At 39.5% G+C, this 25,811-nt stretch overlaps 1 protein-coding gene across 4 annotated transcripts in view; it reads left to right on the top strand.

Moving 5' to 3' along the window:
* Positions 1 to 25,811, top strand: part of LOC128666864 (cytochrome P450 2G1) — a 162,187-nt gene that overhangs the window by 93,500 nt on the left and 42,876 nt on the right. For all 4 annotated transcript variants that reach the window (XR_008403277.1, XM_053721667.1, XM_053721666.1 and 1 more), the window contains 4 exons: positions 1,757 to 1,933; positions 2,639 to 2,780; positions 3,452 to 3,639; positions 13,856 to 13,997. Coding sequence is in view for 3 of the 4 variants with exons in the window: in XM_053721667.1 (XP_053577642.1) it covers positions 1,757 to 1,933; positions 2,639 to 2,780; positions 3,452 to 3,639; positions 13,856 to 13,997 (649 nt within the window). In the remaining variant the exon portion in view is untranslated. The remainder of the gene's footprint in view (positions 1 to 1,756; positions 1,934 to 2,638; positions 2,781 to 3,451; positions 3,640 to 13,855; positions 13,998 to 25,811) is intronic.

The raw sequence follows: 25,811 nt of genomic DNA, 5'->3' as shown, positions 1-25,811 counted from the left end.
CATGTCTAAACATGTATATATATATATATATATATATATATATATATATGTGTGTGTGTGTGTGTGTGTACATATGTATTTATAGAAAAATATACACATATAAACACATAAATACATATGTATACATTTACAGACATATCTATATGTAAAATAATATTTATGCCATATTCATATTTAATACAGTTTAACTGTGTGTGTACTGTAAATATTTCACACTCCAACATATTGTTAATTAGATATCCCTATATATATATATATATATATATATATATATATATATATATATACTGTATCTTTATATATCTATACCTATATATAATCATTTACATATAATATAATAACTCTATATATATATATATATATATATATATATATATATATATATATATATATATATATATATATATATATCTCAAAGAAACAGAATGAAGCACTCACTGGACTTTGGATATCAGGGTAACAAAACTTTATTAGTGACATTTCCGGACCTCAAATGTCCCTTCTTCTGATATATATGTATGCGTGTGTGTATTTATGAATAAATGGAACATATTCCTCTATGTGAAGAACATTGGAATGTGAAATATTAATATTTCATGTAGGGTTAGCGCACTTAAGAATACGCCATCGGATTTGCACGCGAAGGGGAATAACGTGGGTTTGATATTTGACGTTCGTCTTTTTCCACAAGTCAGGCTAACGTTTGTGTGAAATCTGTTTTATTTTCAACTTCTAATACGGGCACTACCTGCTGCGCAAAAAGCATCCGCCTATCAAAGCAAAGCACCGCTCTACTCGTAATCTAGCCCATAATGATCAAAGTAATGATTTGTTGGTGGAACAATACAATATTTACTTGTATCTAAATGTATTGTTTTAATAAAGAAAGGAGTATATTTACAATTACATTTTTCTTTTATCTTGATTTGTCTTTGTGTTGTCTTTGTGTTGGAAAACTCAGTAGACATCACAGTACACTAGACATAACCTGCAGACATTCACATAAGTGTGCCAACTGCGTCCTTTGGTCTTCATCTACTCGTCCAACAGACAAGTGACCTTTAGGCAGTGGTGGGATTCCAAAATTTTAGGAACTGGTTCTGGTGGGATTCCAAAATTTTAGGAACTGGTTCTGGTGGGATTCCAAAATGTTAGCAACAGGTTCTCTAATTTCTCTATAATATAGAACCCATACACTTTTTTAGAAATTTTAGAAACAGGTTCTATACACTTTATACATTTTAGAAACAGGTTCTTAATAACTGATGAGTACAGGTTGAATCCCACCACTGGCTTTATGGTATTTGAATGTTCTCTCTTGGACAAGACAGCAGTCAATGTTGGTGACCTGACTGGTCCAGTAGTAATTTTAGGAACAGGTTCTTAAGGACTAGTGAAAATAGACTGAATCCAACCACTGCCAAGACTAGCTGTGACCTGACTAGTTCAACAGCAGTCCATGAGAGTACAACCAGGACACAAAGACTTCACTCACTAGAAACCCACTCTAACCGAAGGTTCCACAAACCCAACCTGGATTGTGAAATCAGTATATACTTTATGGAACACCACACATAAATTTATATTTACTCATACCATTATCTCAGTACACAGAGCATTCCACAAAGTGTTACTTTTATGTAATAATGTCCATGGCCTAAAATAGCCATCATAGCCTTTATTTTCTTTCTAGTGTTTTTGTTCTCTAAAAAGTTTTTCCATTATTAGTTATTATTTTTAATTAATCTTGTTTTAGATTTTTGATATGTTCCCGAGACTTATGCGCATTCTTCCAGGGCCTCACACAAAGATTCTTAGTCACCTGGAAAAGCTTCTGAAGTTTGTAGAGAAAAAGGTTAAAATTAACCAGGAGACTCTGGATCCAAATAACCCAAGGGACTATGTTGATGTTTTTCTTATTAAACTAGAGAAGGTAATGAGGTATCAATATTGTCATAATGAACAACATAAAGAATTGTCTAATTCTTTTATCTCAGTTTGTATAGAATTTCTGTGCCTTTATTTACTGCTCCCCATGTTACCCCAGCTCGATGATTATTAAAATAAGATGTCTAATTAATACTATTTTTTACTTAATTTGTACTGTGTCCATTACTTCCTGTAACTGCCCCACAAGGGCACATGTTGCTAGGAGACACAATACAATTGCTGCAATCAGTTAATTGCCAATGCTCGTTAGAGGACTTTTGCGGCAAAAATCATGTAACAATAGAGCTTAGGTTTTGTAATGGTGGAACCCTTATATAGCTACAGGCAGGACTACACTTAGAATTGAGAAGCGCTCATTTAGCAAGAAAACAATTAAGTTATTTGCTGTTTTTAATGCAACCTGTACTATTTTGTATCCCTTTAATAAGCAGCACTCATATTTCGTGCTCTACTTGTAATCTAGGCCTTTATAGGGAGAAGTTCTAAAGAGTAATATTGTGAATACTGGGGTGGGATTATATGTAGACATATGAGTTATAGCAAGTGCGTAGATAAGAGTAATAGTAGGTTATCGAGACATTTGTAGGAATATATAATTGCTGTTTTGTATTTAATATGTATTCTTTTATTCATTTATTCATTCACAGCCCATGGTTTCCTTTCAATAATTTTTCTTTCTCCCCAACAGGAAAAAAATGACCCACATACTGATTTTAACATGACCAATTTGATATGCAGCACCCTACAGATTTTCTTTGCTGGAGTAGAGACCATTAGTACTACACTTACATATTCTTTATTGATCCTCATGAAATACCCAAAGATTTTAGGTAGGCAAAAAAGAAAATGTGGTCATAATGCATTCACAATACATATATTCTCAATTGGAATTATGCCTGTTTGTCAAACTAATAATGGGATACATAATTATTTTAAAGGGACATTAATTTTTTTCTCTCATGATTCAGATAGAGCATACAAATTTGTACAACTATCCAATGTATTTTTATTAGCTTATTTGCTTTGTTATTTGTGTATCCTTTGTTGAAAAGCATACCTAGGTAGGCTCAGTAACCAGGAGCTAGCTACTGATTGGGGGATTCCTATATATGCCTGTTTTCATTGGTTTACCAAGGTCTTCATCTAGCTCCCAGTAGTGCATGGTTGCTCCTTCAATAAAGAATATCAAGAGAATGAAGCAACATTAGTAAAATAAGTAAATAAGAAAGGTGTTTAAAAATGTATGTTTCATTTTCCTTGACTTCAGTTGTCATGGTCAAGCAAGATGTTAATACAAGATATGAAGATATTATTTTTGAGATTAGGAGAGGCAAATGTCCCTATAATGGATTGAAAAAGGATATTTTGATACTATGGACTATTCGTTATCTCTAAGGATTCATGTTAGAAACATTTAGAATCAATAAAAGTTATCTTTGTGAGCATCCATAAAGTTCAATCTCTTGCAGAAATCTCTACTCTGTATTTATTTCATGACCAGCTAATGTCCAGGATGAGATTGACAAAGTCATTGGCCAAAATCGTGTCCCAAAACTGCAGGACAGGAATCAGATGCCATACACTGAAGCTGTGATCCATGAGATTCAAAGATACATTGATCTCATTCCAATGGGTGCTCCAAGGAAGACTACTCAAGATGTGCAATTTAAAGGATACACCCTACCTAAGGTAGGTGTCTAAAAGTTAGAGGAATTATTTCAGGTTTGCAGACACAACAATGGACCTATAAACCTGACAACCCATCTAAAGTGCTTAGTTGGTAAATCACAGCCTAGTGCCCACAGAGGAGATGGAATTTATGCTTGTATGTGCCAGGGACAACCAGCTGCTTCATGGGTTGGCCTTATATAGGGCTAGATAACAAGTGGAGCATTTTTTTTATACCACTCATAAGAGCTAACTGCACTCATGGTTAAACATTATCGCTTCAAGGTTTTGCGCTGGTTTTACAAGTTGAAAGCAAAAAGTTAGCAGACGTACAAAAGACTCAGGCCCAACCAGGCTAACTCTAAAGCCACAGAGTTTTATGGAGCATGATAAAGAAAGCTTTTTCTTTTTATTAATTGAGCACTTACCTGAAACTGGGCTAGACCAACCTCCCTAAAGCCGCAGGTGCATTAGGAATACTTTACATTCCTATGTTCTTTATATATATATATATATATATATATATATATATACTATATATATATATATATATATATATATATATACACATACACATATATATATATATATATATATATAAATTTCTTTTTGTAAAATATATATACCTATATACCCATATAAATATATAGAGATATATAACCCCAATTCCGAAAAAGTTGAGACAGTATGGAAAATGCAACAACAAAAAAAGTGTCATTTGAAAATTCAATTCACCCTGTACTATATTGAAAACACATTATTAACACATTGTTTGATGTTTTACTTTGTGAATTTAATGTATTTTTTAAATTTCAAATCTATGCTAGCACCCGTACTCTCTGCTTACACAACCATGTACTTGTAATCCAGGCAGAATGTGGTTTGGCGTCCTGCTGGAAAATGCAGGGATGTCCCTAGAAAAGACTCATCGGACCACAAAACATGATTCCACTGTGCTCCTGTCCACCTCAGATGAGACCAAGCCCAGAGAGTTTGGCAGCGCTTCTGGACAGTGTTAATGTATGGCGTCTGCTTTGCATAGTAAAGCCTTAACTTGCATCTGTGGATGCAGCAGCGAATGGTGTTGACTGACAAAGGTTTACCAAAGTATTCCTGAGTCCATGTCAGGATATCCATTACAGACTTATGACGGTTTTTGAGACAGTGACGTCTGAGGGATAGGAGATCACGTGCATTCAGAAGTGGTTTCGGCCTTGTACTTTATGCACTGATATTTGACCGGATTCCTTCAATCTTTTAGTTATATTGTGCACTTTAGAAGGTGAAATGCCCTACAGATTTGTCGTGGAGAATCTTGTTCTCAAACTGTTCGATTATTCGCTGACTCATCTGTGGGGATATTGGCGAGCCTCGACCCATCCTTGTTCTTGAAGGACTGGGCCTTTTTTGGAGGCTCCGTATATACTATGATTACAGAATTGCCTCACCTGTTTCACATCACCTTCTTATTTCAACTTGTCTCATCGCTATTAGTTCTAAATTGCCCCTTTCCCAACTTTTTTGGAGTGTTTTGCAGTAATCAGATTTGAAATTAGTGTATATTTTCAAATATACAGTAAATTCACAAAGTAAGACATTAAAATTATCACCTAGATTTAGAGTTCTGCGTTAGCCTTAAAAAGCAGCGTTAAGGGGTCCTAACGCTGCTTTTTAACTCCCGCTGGTATTTGGAGTCAGGGAGGTAGAGGGTCACCGCTCACTTTTCTTCCGCGACTTTTGGCTACCGCAAATCCCCTTACGTCAATTGCGTATCCTATCTTTTCTATGGGATTTGCCAGTATTACGAGTCTTGGAAGAAGTGAGCGTTACAGCCTCTACCGCCAAGACTCCTACCGCCTAAAAAAGTCAGTAGTTAAGAGTTTTATGGGCTAACGACGAAACATAAAGCTCTTAACTACAGTGCTAAAAAGTACACTAACACCCATAAACTACCTATTAACCCCTAAACCGAGGCCCCCCCCACATCGCAAACACTAAAATAAAATTATTTAACCCCTAATCTGCCGACCAGACACCGCCGCCACCTACATTATACCTTTTAACCCCTAATCGGCTGTCCCTAACATCGCCGACACCTATATTATATTTATTAACCCCTAATCTGCCCCCCCAATGTCGCCGCCACCTACCTACACTTATTAACCCCTAATCTGCCGACCGGACATCGCCGCCACTATAATAAATGTATTAATCCCTAAACCACCGCACTCCCGCCTCGCAAACACTATAATACATTTTATTAACCCCTAATCTGCCGTCCCTAACATCGCCGCCACCTACCTACAAATATTAACCCCTAATCTCCCGCCCCCAACGTCGCCGCTACTATAATAAAGTTATTAACCCCTAAACCTAAGTCTAACCCTAACACCCCCCTAAGTTAAATATAATTTTAATAAAATGAAATAAATTTACTATAATTAAATAAATTAATCCTATTTAAAACTAAATACCTATAAAATAAACCCTAATATAGCTACAATATAACTAATAGTTACATTGTAGCTATTTTAGTATTTGTATTTATTTTACAGGCAACTTTGTATTTATTTTAACTAGGTACAATAGCTATTAAATAGTTAATAACTATTTAATAGCTACCTAGTTCAAATAATTACAAAATTACCTGTAAAATAAATCCTAACCTAAGTTACAAATACACCTAACACTACACTATCAATTAAATAATTAAATAAATTACCTACAATTAGCTAAAATGAAATACAATTAAATAAACTAAACTATAGTACAAAAACAAACAAACACTAAATTACAGAAAATAAAAAAAATTACAAGAAGAATTACACCTAATCTATGCCCCCTAATAAAATAAAAAAGTCCCCCAAAATAATAAAATTCCCTACCCTATCCTAAATTACAAAGTAATCAGCTCTTTTACCAGCCCTTAAAAGGCGTTTTTGTGGGGCACTGCCCCAAAATAATCAGCTCTTTTACCTGCAAATAAAAATACAATACCCCCCCAACATTACAACCCACCACCCACATACCCCTACTCTAAAACCCACCCAAACCCCCTTTAAAAAAAACTAACACTAACCCCCTGAAGATCTCCCTACCTTGAGTCGTCTTCACCCAGCCGAGCCGAATTCTTCATCCAAGCGGGGCAGAAGAGGTCTTCCATCCGATTGAAGTCTTCCTCCAAGTGGCATCTTCTATCTTCATCCATCCGGAGCGGAGCGGCAGCATCCTGAAGACCTCCGACGCCGAACATCCATCCTGGCCGACGACTTTCCGACGAATGATGGCTCCTTTAAATGACGTCATCCAAGATGGCGTCCCTCGAATTCCGATTGGCTGATAGGATTCTATCAGCCAATCGGAATTAAGGTAGGAAAAATCTGATTGGCTGATTCAATCAGCCAATCAGATTGAAGATCAATCCGATTGGCTGATCCAATAGAATGCGAGGTCAATCCGATTGGCTGATTGGATCAGCCAATCGGATTGAACTTCAATCTGATCTTGGATGATATCATTTAAAGGAACCGTCATTCGTCGGGAAGTCGTCGTCCAGGATGGATGTTCCGCGTCGGAGGTCTTCAGGATGAAGATAGAAGATGCTGCTTGGATGTAGACTTCAATCGGATGGAAGACCTCTTCTGCCCCGCTTGGATGAAGACTTCAACCGGATGGAGGACCTATTCTGCCCCGCTTGGATGAAGAATTCGGCTTGGCTGGGTGAAGACGACTCAAGGTAGGGAGATCTTCAGGGGGTTAGTGTTAGGTTTTTTTAAGGGGGGTTTGGGTGGGTTTTAGAGTAGGCGTATGTGGGTGGTGGGTTGTAATGTTGGGGGGGTATTGTATTTTTATTTACAGGTAAAAGAGCTGATTACTTTGGGGCAGTGCCCCGCAAAAAGCCCTTTTAAGGGCTGGTAAAAGAGCTGATTACTTTGTAATTTAGGATAGGGTAGGGAATTTTATTATTTTGGGGGGCTTTTTAATTTTATTAGGGGGCATAGATTAGGTGTAATTAGTTTAAACTTCTTGTAATTTTTTTATTTTCTGTAATTTAGTGTTTGTTTGTTTTTGTACTATAGTTTAGTTTATTTAATTGTATTTAATTTTAGCTAGTTGTAGGTAATTTATTTTATTAATTTATTTATTGATAGTGTAGTGTTAGGTGTATTTGTAACTTAGGTTAGGATTTATTTTACAGGTAATTTTGTAATTATTTGAACTAGGTAGCTATTAAATAGTTATTAACTATTTAATAGCTATTGTACCTAGTTAAAATAAATACAAAGTTGCCTGTAAAATAAATATAAATACTAAAATAGCTACAATGTAACTATTAGTTATATTGTAGCTATATTAGGGTTTATTTTATAGGTAAGTATTTAGTTTTAAATAGGATTAATTTATTTAATTATAGTAAATTTATTTCGTTTTTATTTAAATTATATTTAATTTAGGGGGGTGTTAGGGTTAGGGTTAGACTTAGGTTTAGGGGTTAATAACTTTATTATAGTAGCGGCAACGTTGGGGGTGAGAGATTAGGGGTTAATATTTGTAGGTAGGTGGCGGCGATGTTAGGGAGGCAGATTAGGGTTTAATAAAAAAATTTAAGTGTTTGCGAGGTGGGAGTGCGGCGGTTTAGGGGTTAATACATTTATTATAGTGGCGGCGATGTCCGGTCAGCAGATTAGGGGTTAATAAGTGTAGGTAGGTGGCGGCGACGTTGGGGGGGACAGATTAGGGGTTAAAAAATATAATGTAGGTGTCGACGATGTTAGGGGCAGCAGATTAGGGGTTCATAGGGATAATGTATGTGGTGGCGGTGTCCGGAGCGGCAGATTAGGGGTTAATAATATAACGTAGGTGGCGAGGATGTCGGGGGCGGCAGATTAGGGCTTAATAAATATAAGGTTAGGGGTGTTTAGACTCGGGGTTCATGTTAGGGTGTTAGGTGTAGACTTAGAAAGTGTTTCCCCATAGGAAACAATGGGGCTGCGTTAGGAGCTGAACGCTGCTTTTTTGCAGGTGTTAGGATTTTTTTCATCCAGCACAGCCCCATTGTTTCCTATGGGGATATCGTGCACAAGCACGTTTTTCCAGCTTACCGTTACCGTAAGCAACGCTGGTATTGAGGGTTGAAGTGGTGCTAAATTTGGCTCATCGCTCACTTTTCTGAGCCTAACGCAGCCATTTAGAAAACTCATAATACCAGCGTTGGCTTAAGGGTGCGCTGGAAAAAAAGGAGCCGCAGGTTTTTACCGACAAAACTCTAAATCTAGCCGAATGTGTTAATAATGTGTTTTCTATATAGTACAGGCTGACTTGAATTTTCAAATTACTTTTTGTTAGTTTTTTTGCATTTTCCATACTGTCCCAACGTTTTCGGAATTGGGGTTGTATATTATATAAATATAATGTATATGCAATGATAGTTAGATAGACATATTTAAAAATAAAAAAACTAGGAATAGTATTTCTATTCAAAACACAGAGGCCTAGATTTGGAGTTCGGCGGTAGCCGTCAAAACCAGCGTTAGAGGCTCCTAACGCTGGTTTTGGCCGCCCGCTGGTATTTGGAGTCAGTGATTAAAGGGTCTAACGCTCACTTTTCAGCCGCGACTTTTACATACCGCAGATCCCCCTACGCCATTTGCGTATCCTATCTTTTCAATGGGATCTTCCTAACGCCGGTATTTAGAGTCGTTTCTGAAGTGAGCGTTAGAGCTCTAACGACAAAACTCCAGCCGCCTGAAAATAGCAGGAGTTAAGAGCTTTCTGGGCTAACGCCGGTTCATAAAGCTCTTAACTACTGTACCCTAAAGTACACTAACACCCATAAACTACCTATGTATCCCTAAACCGAGCTCCCCCCACATCGCCGCCACTCGATTAAAATATTTTAACCCCTAATCTGCCGACCGCCACCTACGTTATACTTATGTACCCCTAATCTGCTGCCCCTAACACCGCCGACCCCTGTATTACATTTATTAACCCCTAACCTGCCCCCCACAACGTCGCTGCCAGCTACTTACAATAATTAACCCCTAATCTGCCAACCGCAAAGCGCCGCCACCTACGTTATCCCTATGTACCCTTAATCTGCTGCCCCTAACACCGCCGACCCCTATATTATATTTATTAACCCCTAATCTGCCCCCCTCAACGTCGCCGACACCTGCCTACACTTATTAACCCCTAATCTGCCGAGCGGACCGCACCGCTACTATAATAAAGTTATTAACCCCTAACCCGCCTCACTAACCCTATCATAAATAGTATTAACCCCTAATCTGCCCTCTCTAACATCACCGACACCTACCTTCAATTATTAACCCCTAATCTGACGACCGGAGCTCATCGCTACTATAATAAATGGATTAACCCCTAAAGCTAAGTCTAACCCTAACACTAACACCCCCCTAACTTAAATATAATTTACATCTAACGAAATAAATTAACTCTTATTAAATAAATGATTCCTATTTAAAGCTAAATACTTACCTGTAAAATAAATCCTAATATAGCTACAAAATAAATTATAATTATATTATAGCTATTTTAGGATTAATATTTATTTTACAGGCAACTTTGTAATTATTTTAACCAGGTACAATAGCTATTAAATAGTTAAGAACTATTTAATAGTTACCTAGTTAAAATAATAACAAATTTACCTGTAAAATAAATCCTAACCTAAGATATAATTAAACCTAACACTACCCTATCAATAAATTAATTAAATAAACTACCTACAATTACCTACAATTAACCTAACACTACACTATCAATAAATTAATTAAACACAATTCCTACAAATAAATACAATTAAATAAACTAGCTAAAGTACAAAAAATAAAAAAGAACTAAGTTACAAAAAATAAAAAAATATTTACAAACATAAGAAAAATATTACAACAATTTTAAACTAATTACACCTACTCTAAGCCCCCTAATAAAATAACAAAGCCCCCCAAAATAAAAAATTCCCTACCCTATTCTAAATTAAAAAAGTTACAAGCTCTTTTACCTTACCAGCCCTGAACAGGGCCCTTTGCGGGGCATGCCCCAAGAATTTCAGCTCTTTTGCCTGTAAAAAAAAACATACAATACCCCCCCCCCAACATTACAACCCACCACCCACATACCCCTAATCTAACCCAAACTGCCCTTAAAGAAACCTCACACTAAGCCCCTGAAGATCTTCCTACCTTGTCTTCACCATCCAGGTATCACCGATCCGTCCTGGCTCCAACATCTTCATCCAACCCAAGCGGGGGTTGGCGATCCATCATCCGGTGGCTGAAGAGGTCCAGAAGAGGCTCCAAAGTCTTCCTCCTATCCGGCAAGAAGAGGACATCCGGACCGGCAAACATCTTCTCCAAGCGGCATCTTCGATCTTCTTCCATCCGGTGCGGAGCGGGTCCATCTTGAAGCAGGCAACGCGGATCCATCCTCTTCTTACGTTGTCTCCCGACTAATGACGGTTCCTTTAAGGGACGTCATCCAAGATGGCGTCCCTCGAATTCCGATTGGCTGATAGGATTCTATCAGCCAATCGGAATTAAGGTAGGAATTTTCTGATTGGCTGATGGAATCAGCCAATCAGAATCAAGTTCAATCCGATTGGCTGATCCAATCAGCCAATCAGATTGAGCTCGCATTCTATTGGCTGTTCCGATCAGCCAATAGAATGCGAGCTCAATCTGATTGACTGATTGGATCAGCCAATCGGATTGAACTTGATTCTGATTGGCTGATTCCATCAGCCAATCAGAAAATTCCTACCTTAATTCCGATTGGCTGATAGAATCCTATCAGCCAATCGGAATTCGAGGGACGCCATCTTGGATGACGTCCCTTAAAGGAACCGTCATTAGTCGGAAGACAACGGAAGAAGAGGATGGATCCGCGTCGCCTGCTTCAAGATGGACCCGCTCCGCACCGGATGGAAGAAGATCGAAGATGCCGCTTGGAGAAGATGTTTGCCGGTCCGGATGTCCTCTTCTTGCCGGATAGGAGGAAGACTTTGGAGCCTCTTCTGGACCTCTTCAGCCACCGGATGATGGATCGCCAACCCCCGCTTGGGTTGGATGAAGATGTTGGAGCCAGGACGGATCGGTCATACCTGGATGGTGAAGACAAGGTAGGAAGATCTTCAGGGGCTTAGTGTTAGGTTTCTTTAAGGGGGGTTTGGGTTAGATTAGGGGTATGTGGGTGGTGGGTTGTAATGTTGGGGGGGGGTATGGTATGTTTTTTTTTACAGGCAAAAGAGCTGAAATTCTTGGGGCATGCCCCGCAAAGGGCCCTGTTCAGGGCTGGTAAGGTAAAAGAGCTTGTAACTTTTTTTAATTTAGAATAGGGTAGGGCATTTATTATTTTGGGGGGCTTTGTTATTTTATTAGGGGGCTTAGAGTAGGTGTAATTAGTTTAAAATTGTTGTAATATTTTTCTTATGTTTGTAAATATTTTTTTATTTTTTGTAACTTAGTTCTTTTTTATTTTTTGTACTTTAGCTAGTTTATTTAATTGTATTTATTTGTAGGAATTGTGTTTAATTAATTTATTGATAGTGTAGTGTTAGGTTAATTGTAGGTAATTGTAGGTAGTTTATTTAATTAATTTATTGATAGGGTAGTGTTAGGTTTAATTATATCTTAGGTTAGGATTTATTTTACAGGTAAATTTGTAATTATTTTAACTAGGTAACTATTAAATGGTTCTTAACTATTTAATAGCTATTGTACCTGGTTAAAATAATTACAAAGTTGTCTGTAAAATAAATATTAATCCTAAAATAGCCATAATATAATTATAATTTATATTGTAGCTATATTAGGATTTATTTTACAGGTAAGTATTTAGCTTTAAATAGGAATCATTTATTTAATAAGAGTTAATTTATTTCGTTAGATGTAAATTATATTTAAGTTAGGGGGGTGTTAGTGTTAGGGTTAGACTTAGCTTTAGGGGTTAATCCATTTATTAGAATAGCGGTGAGCTCCGGTCGGCAGATTAGGGGTTAATAAGTGTAGGCAGGTGGAGGCGACGTTGTGGGGGGCAGATTAGGGGTTAATAAATATAATATAGGGGTCGGCGATGTTAGGGCAGCAGATTAGGGGTACATAGGGATAACGTAGGTTGCGGCGGTTTACGGAGCGGCAGATTAGGGGTTAAAAAAAATATGCAGGGGTCAGCGATAGCGGGGGCGGCAGATTAGGGGTTAATAAGTGTAAGGTTAGGGGTGTTTAGACTCGGGGTACATGTTAGAGTGTTAGGTGCAGACGTAGGAAGTGTTTCCCCATAGGAAACAATGGGGCTGCGTTAGGAGCTGAACGCTGCTTTTTTGCAGGTGTTAGGTTTTTTTTCAGCTCAAACAGCCCCATTGTTTCCTATGGGAGAATCGTGCACGAGCACGTTTTTGAGGCTGGCCGCGTCCGTAAGCAACTCTGGTATCGAGAGTTGCATTTGCGGTAAAAATGCTCTACGCTCCTTTTTTGGAGCCTAACGCAGCATTTGTTAGAACTCTCGATACCAGAGTTAAATTTATGGTGCGGCCAGAAAAAAGCCAGCGGAGCGTTAACAGCCCTTCTACCGCCAAACTCCAAATCTAGGCCATAAAAAATTAACATTGTTTAAAAATGATATATTACATATATTAACGTATTTGAATGGAAAGGTCTAAAAATATGGCCACATAAGGGAAAATGCCCAGTTTGCCCATTGCTCAATTCGGGCCTGGTTGCAAATAAATAGTTGATTTTGGCATTTTGCAGTATTTGAAGAAAACCTGGCCTCTTCAGATGCATTGAACATGCACAGGTGGGGAAAAATACTATCATGATCGAGTTTGGAGCTGATAGCTGACCTGCTCTGCCAACGCTAAAGTGGCGTATCTCAATCCCCTCAACCGGTGGTGATTGATGACCACGCATGAGCTGGGGTGGAATTGCACAAGCAGCAGCTTGTGCAATGATAAATATGACAGCGTATTGCAGCCTGTTAGCTACAAAACCAGACAGACAGGGGCGGAGATGTTCACATGTATTTGTCCCGAAAGTTGTTAAATGGGCTCCATGGTATAAATTAACAAAATTACAGATATTTCATACATTTGTAAACTCTTTTGGATAGCACACTAAAAGGTGCAGAATTCCAGTAGGTGTGCCTGAGAAGGGATCAGAGTAAGGAGAGGTAAAATAATTGACTATAATTCAAATTTTTTGTTTCATTTCTCCAGGGCACAAATGTGTTTCCTATGCTTGGCTCTGTGCTGAGAGACCCGGCCTGCTTCCCGTACCCTACAGAATTCAATCCACAAAATTTTCTGACACAAAATGGTGACTTCCAAAAGAATGATGCTTTCATGCCTCTGTCTGCAGGTAATCAGGTCTTCAACTAAAACCATTTCCTGAATCAGTGTACGGTATGTTCATGGCTGAAAGACTATGACCTTGCTATTCGCTATCATCTATTCTAGATTATTTAAAACTCGCCAGCTTGAGCAGAAGTCCCACAAAATATTTGGACGCTTTTTTTCTTAAACATTATACTGTAATGTAGTCGTGGGCAAGCTGAAACCAACCAGGGCCCCCGCCAAAAATTACGGAAGGGCACCCAACGTGTCCCACTTAACCAAATTTATGAAAATATATATTTGTTAACATGACTTTGCCTTTCTTTGAACGACCCTTTAGTAATGACAAGACATCTTAGATAATCTTTCTATGGCAGAGACCTTTAAATAATTCTACCCTAAGAGGTTTGTTTTCGCTTTTCTGGTTATGTATGCCATTAACACACACACACACACACATATATATATATTTATATTTATATATCTTTTCAACAAACTATAAGAGAAGAACAAGGACCAAAAGAATTTATGGCCCAAAACAGATAGGGAATCAAGCACTCTTAAAAAATAGAAATAGATTAAACAATCTAACTCTAAAATATATTTGAAATAAATAAATCTCTGACCAGCACAATCACAGTAAACAAAATGTTGTTTAATAGTAAAAAAACTTATTTTCCAAAGAGTAGCAATTAGCTACATGAATAGAAGCACAGGTATATACTATCATTACATAAAAAATTTGTTGTACTATTAGCTCAAATACTTGAGACCAAATAAAACCCTGGAGATGTGCACATCTTAAATCACAAAATGGCATGAATACTATTCAGAGCTACCTAATATATTACTACACCCAAGCTGTACACAGTACCCAAGTCTGAGCAAGTGATAATTACCGGACAGGTAAATAAAAGGGATCTAAGTAATAGCAGGTGCTTTGAAAAAGATTCAGGAACATTCAGGATACATTCTCTATGAGTAATACTGTGGAAAGCAAAGATGGTGAAGGAGAGACCATTAATATTGTTGGAGCTTTTAAGAATTATAAACAATTAGTAATGAAACAGATTAGACTGAGAGCTGAATCCTCTAGTCTTGAAAATTATATTTAGAATGAGATAATTCCTAGGGGCTTGAGGCTGAAGCTAGATCCTGGAACCAACTTGCGCAGTGATGAGGGTGGTGATGCATTCTTAGAGGACTGGAATGCCAGCCTGTCTGAATGCTCAATAGTCTTGATGAAAAAAATGGTTATTAGAAACAAAGAAAGACTTGAAAAAACGAAATTAGAGGTTGATGAGGCCCTCGTCATTGTAAATAGCTTTGAGCAGAATTCAAACTTTGAAAAGCTCAATAGTGAAATGAAGGACCAGATTGCAAGATTGCAATCTGAGATTAAACTAAGAAAAGGTAGAAAATTGGTCAGAGACCAGGAGGACTATAAGAAAAAACAAGTATACAGTTATAGACACATACGTGGTTCCTACGATTCTGGGACTGATTGTTCAGACGTAGAATCTGACACTAGGATGTCAAAAAACGAGACGCGTCCTGACCCATCCCCCCCACAAGAAGGAGGAGGGGGGGCCGTAAGAGATGGAATAGGGATAGGTACAAATACTGGAGGAAGACGGTATCCTTACCACCAATCCAGAGACAGGGACTTCATCAGGAGTTCAGAGAGGCAGCAGAATTACAGACCAAGGGGCCGGAGGGGCAGAAGGCCCTATTAGATGCACCCCCCCTCTACTGATAATCTCCAAGTGATAAACTTGTCCTCTTTTCATCTTAATAATTGTCATCTTAGTGTTTTAAAACGTGGCTTGTCCTTTTGTCCATCTAATGGATTTGATAAGTTTACTTTTCTAAAATATCTTCATAGATTTGCAAGAAAAGTAGTTCTTTCTCAAATGTTTAAAAATTAAACCAAAAACATGATTGATGATTTAAGTCTGACTACTGAGGACAGGCTTGCGCTACAAGATCTTAATGAACTTTATCAAGAATCGACTTCTGACGAGGATTCTTTCCTAGCGTCAGAGACAGATTTACCATTTAAATTATCTTCTCATTTTGTAAAAACCCAGAGAACTGTCAAAGTTATAGACCAATATCCCTGATAAATCAGGATATTAAAATTCTCACGAAAATACTAGCAAATAGGCTCAGGAAAATAGCACCACATTTGGTCCACCCAGACCAGGTGGGGTTTATTTCAGAAAGGGAGGCTCCTGATAATGTTAGGAGGACCATTACACTTGTAGACTACTTAAAGGCCACAGGGACGCCTTCTCTGCTCCTCTCATTGGATGCGGAGAAGGCGTTCGACAGGATAGACTGGACCTACATGACCACGATCTTGACGGAGATGGGATTTAGTGGGGCATTTATGAAGGCGATAAGGGGAATCTACTCTACCCCAACGGCAGTCATTAGAGCGGCGGGTTTTCAATCCAGACCCATCCAGATCCTTAGTGGCACGAGGCAGGGGTGTCCCCTGTCCCCATTGCTCTTTGCCCTATGCATAGAGCCACTAGCGGCAGCCATAAGACAAAATCCTGACATTTCTGGGGTAAGGGTGGGGGATTTAGAATACAAAATATCGCTTTTTGCAGATGACGTTCTATTAACCATAACTAGACCCTTGATATCTCTCCCTAACCTTTACCAGACGCTCCATGACTTCTCACTGGTGTCAGGTTATAAGATCAATTTAGAGAAAAGTGAGGCGCTACCTTTATCTCTCCCAGCACATACAAAAAAATTAATAGAAGCCAACTTTGAGTTCGCATGGGCCAAAAAATCGATTACATATCTAGGTATTAAAATTGCGGAATCATATCACTCCTTACATAACTTAAATTACGCCCCTCTCTATAAGACCATAGACAAAGACCTCAAGAAATGGAAAACCTATAACTTTTCCTGGTATGGGAGACTCTCTGCTATTAAAATGAATATCCTGCCCAGGATTCTGTATCTTTTTAGAACTTTACCCATGATGATACCTAAACCAGAATTGCTTAAATTGCAATCGTCCCTTAACAACTTCCTGAGACAGGATAGAAAAGCGAGAATAGCCTCCCGTACGTTATCCAGACACAGACAATTAGGGGGGGTGGGCATGCCGAATTTGTTAGATTATTACTATGCGGCCAGACTAGCCCAGACCTCTTTACTAAACCAGAATAACCCTAAGATCCTTTGGACCCAGATAGAGGCGGGTTTGGGGGGGTATGACTGCCCTGCAGATGCTCTATGGGAAGTGGGGCATTCACTGGAGGAACAAAGCTTTAGATCACTGGCCATGATTGACACTATCAAGATCTGGAGATCTCTCACAGGCAACCTGAAACTGATGCCGGCAAGCACAGGCATTAAGCCGGTAGGAGCTTTACTTCCACCTGAGATTCGTGTACAGGTGGGGAAGTGGCTCAATAAGGGACTCTACAGGGTGGCAGATTTTTTGGAGGGCAGACATATACAGACGTATTCTCAACTGCAAGACAAAATACAGCCATTGAAATTGCATTGGTTCCTATACCTACAGCTCTCCTCGGCGGTGCAGGGCTACTGCTACCCTTGGACAGCTCAGACAATGACCCCCTTGGAGCGGATTTGCACTGCTCCAGACAGACAGAGACAGCTGATATCAAAACTATATATAGCCTTACAGACAGCCGCAGAGCCGAGCATCTCGACGCTACCGACCAAATGGGGGCATGATACTGGACTGAATCTATCAAGGGAACAATGGGAGCAGGTGATGTTTGATACTAGTAGGGGTTTGACTAACGCCGACCTGCGAGAAAATTGTATAAAGACAGCTTTTAGATGGTATCTCACACCTGAGAAAACATGCCACTTCTCTCAAAATGGGTCAAATCACTGCTATAGAGGTTGTCAGGAAAGGGGTACATACCTCCACATGTGGTGGACATGCCCTCAAATTAGAATTATTTGGGAAAAACTCCAGGAACTTATAAATAGGTTACTCCAAGAGCATATCACTTTGACTCCAGCGCATGCACTCCTGAACTATAGATTTACACAATATAATAAGGTCATAAATACATTTATTAAGACTCTATGTACAGCAACCAGAGTCTGTATAGCCAGACACTGGAAAGTAGGGGCCCCCGAGTGGCAGGAGATAATGGGCAAGATAGAGCATTTATATACTATGTCAGAAATATCGGCCTCTATACAAGGTGATAGGGAACAGTTCACCAAAATATGGTTTTACTGGATAATGAATGAGAAAGAATAAGACTATATGTATCATGCTACAATAAACCATATTATACGAATGACAATCAAGGGAACTCTTAATTAAAAATAAGGCGGGAGTTTGAGACCACACCTTCTTCGGTAGACTAGACTCAACTCTTAGATGTTATCTCTTTACAGGAACTATCAGAGCCTAGACAAAAAATGATCAGAGCAAAAAGATGCTCACCACTAGTACCACAGTTATGAAGTTAGTTTGTAGTTGTTGTTGTTTTTTTTTTCTGTTTTATGTTTTAGGTTTTTCTTTCTTTTTTGTACCCCCTGTTTCTTTTTTTTCTTTTTTTTTTATGTTATGGGGAATCTATTATTATTACTTTATAAGAATGTATAAAAAGGGCAAAGCGTATATACAGAGATATGCTAGATATTGTCAGTCACTCCTATCCCACAAGTACCGGTGTGGTACAGGACGGAGGGCATCTAAAGGAATGTAAGCTTCTATAAATTGTAATTTTGTGCATTATAGATGTCATATCTGATTAATCACTGGTTGTACTGTCTTTCAATGATTGTTGCCCACAATAAAGATTTATTTCAACTAAATTATCTTCTCATTTTAAGAAAAGATCCACGTATATGCCGCAACTGTCATTCTCTCCTGCAGTTAACCTATTTGTTAAACTGGTTGAAAGGGATATTCAAGAACTGCCACTAAGTGGTATTGTTGATGACAATTTGACTAAAAAGGAACGTAAAGCTCTTAAAGAGTTAAAAGTGGCCCCCAACATCGTGTTTAAATCGGCGGATAGGGGGGGAACGTTGTTCTATGGGATGAAACCTTGTACTGTAGGGAGGCAACTTTCAGATAAAAATCAATATCTAAAGCTTGACTTTAATCCTCTACCTACCTTACAATCAAAATTATTCATAATTTTGAATGATGCCAGAAGTGATGGGACAATTACAAATACAGAATTTGGTTATTTGATGGTAGATAATCCAGTTATGCCTATCTTTTACTATATACCTAAGATTCATCAGAACATTAAAAATCCACCTGGACGTCCCATCATTTCTGGCATCGGGAGTCTGGTTGAGCATGTGGGTCATTTTATTGATCATGCCTTGCGTCCTTTTTTGGCGACTCTACCATCATTTGTCCTAGACACAACCGATTTCTTGAAGAAAATCAATGAAATGCCGGTTGAGAAAGAATCACTACTTGTGACAATGGACGTAGAGGGACTTTATTCCAGTATCCCACATGATACTGGTATAAAAGCCTGTGAAAGTTTCCTGTCTAGCAGGGGCACTAAATTCTCTAAGCACACTGAACTCATTAATGACCTTTTAAGATTCATTCTGAATAATAATGTATTCATGTTTAATAACAGAATCTACAAGCAATTGAGAGGAACTGCCATGGGGGCAACCTGTGCCCCCACATTGGCCAATTCTCTTAAGTGATGGCAACATTGCTGAGGAAGTTGGGACTTATCCCAGCCTAACAGCAAAAAGAGTGAAAAACTTAAAAGACAATCTGGTTTCCAGCCAATTTAAACCTACAGAAAAAGAAGGAAGTTGGATTAAGAAGCACATACCAAATGGCAACTTTCCTTGTGGAAAGTGTGTAACATGTAAATTTATGAAAAGAACTAAGACATTTTCTGGCAATAGCAAAAAATCTTTTCAGATAAATTATTTCTTCAATTGCAATACCGAAGGGGTTGTATATCTCCTGGAATGTTCTTGCCCGGCGTTTTACGTGGGCAAAACTAAACGGATCTTCAAGGATCGTATTAAAGAACATAGGGATGATATAAAAGGTAAAATACAATCTAGCAGTGTTGCAAGACATTACCAAGCTAGACATAATAGCAATCCTTGTTGTCTACGATTTACAGGTATAGACAAAGGTATTTTGCATGGAAGAGGGGGGGACAACGACAAGTGTCTGCTCCAAAAAGAGTGTAAGTGGATCTTCACTCTTAATACTCTATCGCCAGTAGGTCTTAATGAAAAGTTGGATATGGCTAGCTTCATCTAAAAAGCCTCTTTCTGTTATTTAATTCTATATTCTCATTAATTCCCTTTTTTAGCCTTATATAGGCTTGTTTATCTTTTCATTACTTTGTAAATTCTTTTATGAAATGGCTCTCTGATACCACATTTGCATTCCTGACATATGATTCAGACCATTATTATTAGCTTTATGAACGTTTCAAAATTATAAATATGTTGTGAGTACTAATTTCCAGACTGCTTATATATAAAGACGTTTATGCAAGGTATATATGTTTCATACTAGTTTAATAACAGAATTTATGCTTACCTGATAAATTACTTTCTCCAACGGTGTGTCCGGTCCACGGCGTCATCCTTACTTGTGGGATATCTCTTCCCCAACAGGAAATGGCAAAGAGTCCCAGCAAAGCTGGCCATATAGTCCCTCCTAGGCTCCGCCCACCCCAGTGATTCGACCGACGGACAGGAGGAAATATATATAGGAGAAACCATATGGTACCGTGGTGACTGTAGTTAGAGAAAATAATTCATCAGACCTGATTAAAAAACCAGGGCGGGCCGTGGACCGGACACACCGTTGGAGAAAGTAATTTATCAGGTAAGCATAAATTCTGTTTTCTCCAACATTGGTGTGTCCGGTCCACGGCGTCATCCTTACTTGTGGGAACCAATACCAAAGCTTTAGGACACGGATGAAGGGAGGGAGCAAATCAGGTTACCTAAACGGAAGGCACCACAGCTTGCAAAACCTTTCTCCCAAAAATAGCCTCCGAAGAAGCAAAAGTATCAAATTTGTAAAATTTGGCAAAAGTGTGCAGTGAAGACCAAGTCGCTGCCTTACATATCTGGTCAACAGAAGCCTCGTTCTTGAAGGCCCATGTGGAAGCCACAGCCCTAGTGGAGTGAGCTGTGATTCTTTCAGGAGGCTGACGTCCGGCAGTCTCATAAGCCAATCGGATGATGCTTTTAAGCCAAAAGGAAAGAGAGGTAGAAGTCGCTTTTTGACCTCTCCTTTTACCAGAATAAACAACAAACAAGAAAGATGTTTGTCTGAAATCTTTTGTAGCCTCTAAATAGAATTTTAGAGCACGGACTACGTCCAAATTGTGTAACAAACGTTCCTTCTTTGAAACTGGATTCGGACATAAAGAAGGTACAACTATCTCCTGGTTAATATTTTTGTTAGAAACAACCTTAGGAAGAAAACCAGGCTTAGTACGCAAAACCACCTTATCTGCATGGAACACCAGATAGGGCGGAGAACACTGCAGAGCAGATAACTCTGAAACTCTTCTAGCAGAAGAAATTGCAACCAAAAACAAAACTTTCCAAGATAGTAACTTAATATCTATGGAATGTAAAGGTTCAAACGGAACCCCTTGAAGAACTGAAAGAACTAGATTTAGACTCCAGGGAGGAGTCAAAGGTCTGTAAACAGGCTTGATCCTAACCAGAGCCTGAACAAATGCTTGAACATCTGGCACAGCTGCCAGTCTTTTGTGTAGTAAGACAGATAAAGCAGAGATCTGTCCCTTTAGAGAACTTGCAGATAATCCTTTCTCCAAACCTTCTTGTAGAAAGGAGAGAATTTTTATCTTATTCCATGGGAATCCTTTGGATTCACACCAACAGATATATCTTTTCCATATTTTATGGTAAATCTTTCTAGTTACCGGTTTTCTGGCCTGAACCAGAGTATCTATCACAGAATCTGAAAACCCACGCTTCGATAGAATCAAGCGTTCAATCTCCAAGCCGTCAGCTGGAGGGAGACCAGATTTGGATGTTCGAATGGACCCTGAACAAGAAGGTCCTGTCTCAAAGGTAGCTTCCATGGTGGAACCGATGACATATTCACCAGGTCTGCATACCAAGTCCTGCGTGGCCACGCAGGAGCTATCAAGATCACCGAGGCCCTCTCCTGATTGATCCTGGCTACCAGCCTGGGAATGAGAGGAAACGGTGGAAATACATAAGCTAGGTTGAAGGTCCAAGGTGCTACTAGTGCATCTACTAGAGTCGCCTTGGGATCCCTGGATCTGGACCCGTAGCAAGGAACCTTGAAGTTCTGACGAGACGCCATCAGATCCATGTCTGGAATGCCCCATAATTGGGTTATTTGGGCAAAGATCTCCGGGTGGAGTTCCCACTCCCCCGGATGGAATGTCTGACGACTCAGAAAAATCCGCCTCCCAGTTTTCCACACCTGGGATGTGGATCGCAGACAGGTGGCAGGAGTGATCCTCCGCCCATTGAATTATTTTGGTCACTTCTTTCATCGCCAGGGAACTCCTTGTTCCCCCCTGATGATTGATATACGCAACGGTCGTCATGTTGTCTGATTGGAACCTTATGAATCTGGCCTTTGCTAGTTGAGGCCAAGCCCTGAGAGCATTGAATATCGCTCTCAGTTCCAGAATGTTTATCGGAAGAAGAGACTCTTCCCGAGACCATAGACCCTGAGCTTTCAGGGATTCCCAGACCGCGCCCCAGCCCACTAGACTGGCGTTGGTCGTGACAATGACCCACTCTGGTCTGCGGAAGCTCATTCCCTGGGACAGATGGTCCAGGGTCAGCCACCAAAGGAGTGAATCTCTGGTCTTCTGATCTACTTGAATCATTGGAGACAAGTCTGTATAGTCCCCATTCCACTGTTTGAGCATGCACAGTTGTAATGGTCTTAGATGAATTCGTGCAAAAGGAACTATGTCCATTGCTGCAACCATCAACCCTACTACTTCCATGCACTGCGCTATGGAAGGACGAGGAACAGAATGAAGAACTTGACAAGAGCTTAGAAGTTTTGATTTTCTGACCTTTGTCAGAAAAATCCTCATTTCTAAGGAATCTATTATTGTTCCCAAGAAGGGACTATGTTCACCTTCCATCCGTGTGATCTGAGAAAGGCCAGAACGATGTCTGTATGAGCCTTTGCTTTTGACAGGGACGACGCTTGTATTAGAATGTCGTCCAAGTAAGGTACTACTGCAATGCCCCTCAGTCTTAGAACCGCTAGAAGGGACCCTAGCACCTTTGTGAAAATCCTTGGAGCAGTGGCTAACCCGCATGGGAGGGCCACAAACTGGTAATGCTTGTCCAGAAAAGCGAACCTTAGGAACTGATGATGTTCTTTGTGGATAGGAATATGTAGGTACGCATCCTTTAGATCCACGGTAGTCATAAATTGACTTTCCTGGATAGTGGGTAGAATCGTTCGAATGGTTTCCATCTTGAACGATGGTACCCTGAGAAATTTGTTTAGGATCTTCAAATCCAAAATTGGTCTGAAAGTTCCCTCTTTTTTGGGAACTACGAACAGATTGGAATAAAATCCCATTCCTTGTTCCTTTATTGGAACTGGGTGTATCACTCCCATCTTTAACAGGTCTTCTACACAATGTAAGAATGCCTGTCTCTTTATTTGGTTTGAGGATAAGTGAGACATGTGGAACCTTCCCCTTGGGGGTAGTTCCTTGAATTCCAGGAGATAACCTTGAGAAACTATTTCTAGCGCCCAGGGATCCTGAACATCTCTTGCCCAAGCCTGAGCAAAGAGAGAGAGTCTGCCCCCCACTAGATCCGGTCCCGGATCGGGGGCTACTCCTTCATGTTGTTTTGTTAGCAGCGGCAGGCTTCTTGGCCTGCTTACCCTTGTTCCAGCCTTGCATCGGTTTCCAGGCTGGTTTGGGTTGTGAGGCATTACCCTCTTGCTTAGAGGATGCAGAATTAGAGGCCGGTCCGTTCCTGAAATTGCGAAAGGAACGAAAATTAGACTTATTTTTGGCCTTGAAAGGCCTATCTTGTGGAAGGGCGTGGCCCTTTCCCCCCAGTGATGTCTGAAATAATCTCTTTCAATTCTGGTCCAAATAGAGTTTTACCTTTGAAAGGGATGTTAAGCAATTTTGTCTTGGATGACACATCTGCTGACCAAGACTTTAGCCAAAGCGCTCTGCGCGCCACGATAGCAAACCCTGAATTTTTCGCCGCTAATCTAGCTAATTGCAAAGCGGCATCTAAAATAAAAAAGTTAGCCAATTTAAGTGCGTGAACTCTGTCCATAACCTCCTCATATGGAGTCTCTCTACTGAGCGACTTTTCTAGTTCCTCGAACCAGAACCACGCTGCTGTAGTGACAGGAACAATGCACGAAATGGGTTGTAGAAGGTAACCTTGCTGTACAAAAATCTTTTTAAGCAAACCTTCCAATTTTTTATCCATAGGATCTTTGAAAGCACAACTATCTTCAATAGGAATAGTAGTGCGTTTGTTTAGAGTAGAAACTGCCCCCTCGACCTTAGGGACTGTCTGCCATAAGTCCTTTCTGGGGTCGACCATAGGAAATAATTTCTTAAATATAGGGGGGGAACAAAAGGTATGCCGGGCTTTTCCCACTCCTTATTTACTATGTCCGCCACCCGCTTGGGTATAGGAAAAGCGTCGGGGTGCACCGGAACCTCTAGGAACTTGTCCATCTTGCATAATTTCTCTGGAATGACCAAGTTGTCAAAATCATCCAGAGTAGATAACACCTCCTTAAGCAGTGCGCGGAGATGTTCTAATTTAAACTTAAATGTCACAACATCAGGTTCAGCTTGTTGAGAAATTTTTCCTGAATCTGAAATTTCTCCATCTGACAAAACCTCCCTCATGGCCCCTTCAGATTGGTGTGAGGGTATGACAGAACAATTATCATCAGCGCCCTCCTGCTCTTCAGTGTTTAAAACAGAGCAATCGCGCTTTCTCTGATAAGTAGGCATTTTGGATAAAATATTTGCTATGGAGTTATCCATTACAGCCGTCAATTGTTGCATGGTAATAAGCATTGGCGCACTAGATGTACTAGGGGCCTCCTGCGTGGGCAAAACTGGTGTAGACACAGTAGGAGATGATGTAGTATCATGTTTACTCCCCTCATCTGAGGAATCATCTTGGGCAATTTCATTATCTGTGGCAGTACTGTCCTTACTTTGTTTGGACGCTATGGCACAATTATCACATAAATTTAAATGGGGAGACACATTGGCTTTCATACATATAGAACATAGCTTATCTGAAGGTACAGACATGTTAAACAGGCTTAAACTTGTCAACAAAGCACAAAAAACGTTTTAAAACAAAACCGTTACTGTCTCTTTAAATTTTAAACAGAAAACACTTTATTACTGAATATGTGAAAAAGTATGAAGGAATTGTTCAAAAATTACCAAAATTTCACCACAGTGTCTTAAAGCATTAATAGTATTGCACACCACATTTCAGAGCTTTAACCCTTAAAATAACGGAACCGGAGTCGTTTACAAATTTAACCCCTATACAGTCCCAGCTATAGCCTTTGCTGAGACCCAACCAAGCCCAGAGGGGAATACGATACCAATTCACGCCTTCTAGAAGCTTTTCCAGCAAATTTCAGATCCTCACACATGCATCTGCATGCCCTGCTCTCAAAAAACAACTGCGCAGTAATGGCGCGAAAATGAGGCTCAGTCTACAACTAGGAAGGCCCCCTGACTGGAAAAGGTGTCTAACATAGTGCCTGCCGTTTAATAAACGTTCCCCAAGTTTATAAATGCAAATTGTCAGC

Source organism: Bombina bombina, chromosome 7 (assembly GCF_027579735.1).
Source record: "Bombina bombina isolate aBomBom1 chromosome 7, aBomBom1.pri, whole genome shotgun sequence".
In the NCBI taxonomy this organism is placed as follows: Eukaryota; Metazoa; Chordata; class Amphibia; order Anura; family Bombinatoridae; genus Bombina; species Bombina bombina.
This window is presented reverse-complemented; position numbering and strand designations above follow the sequence as displayed.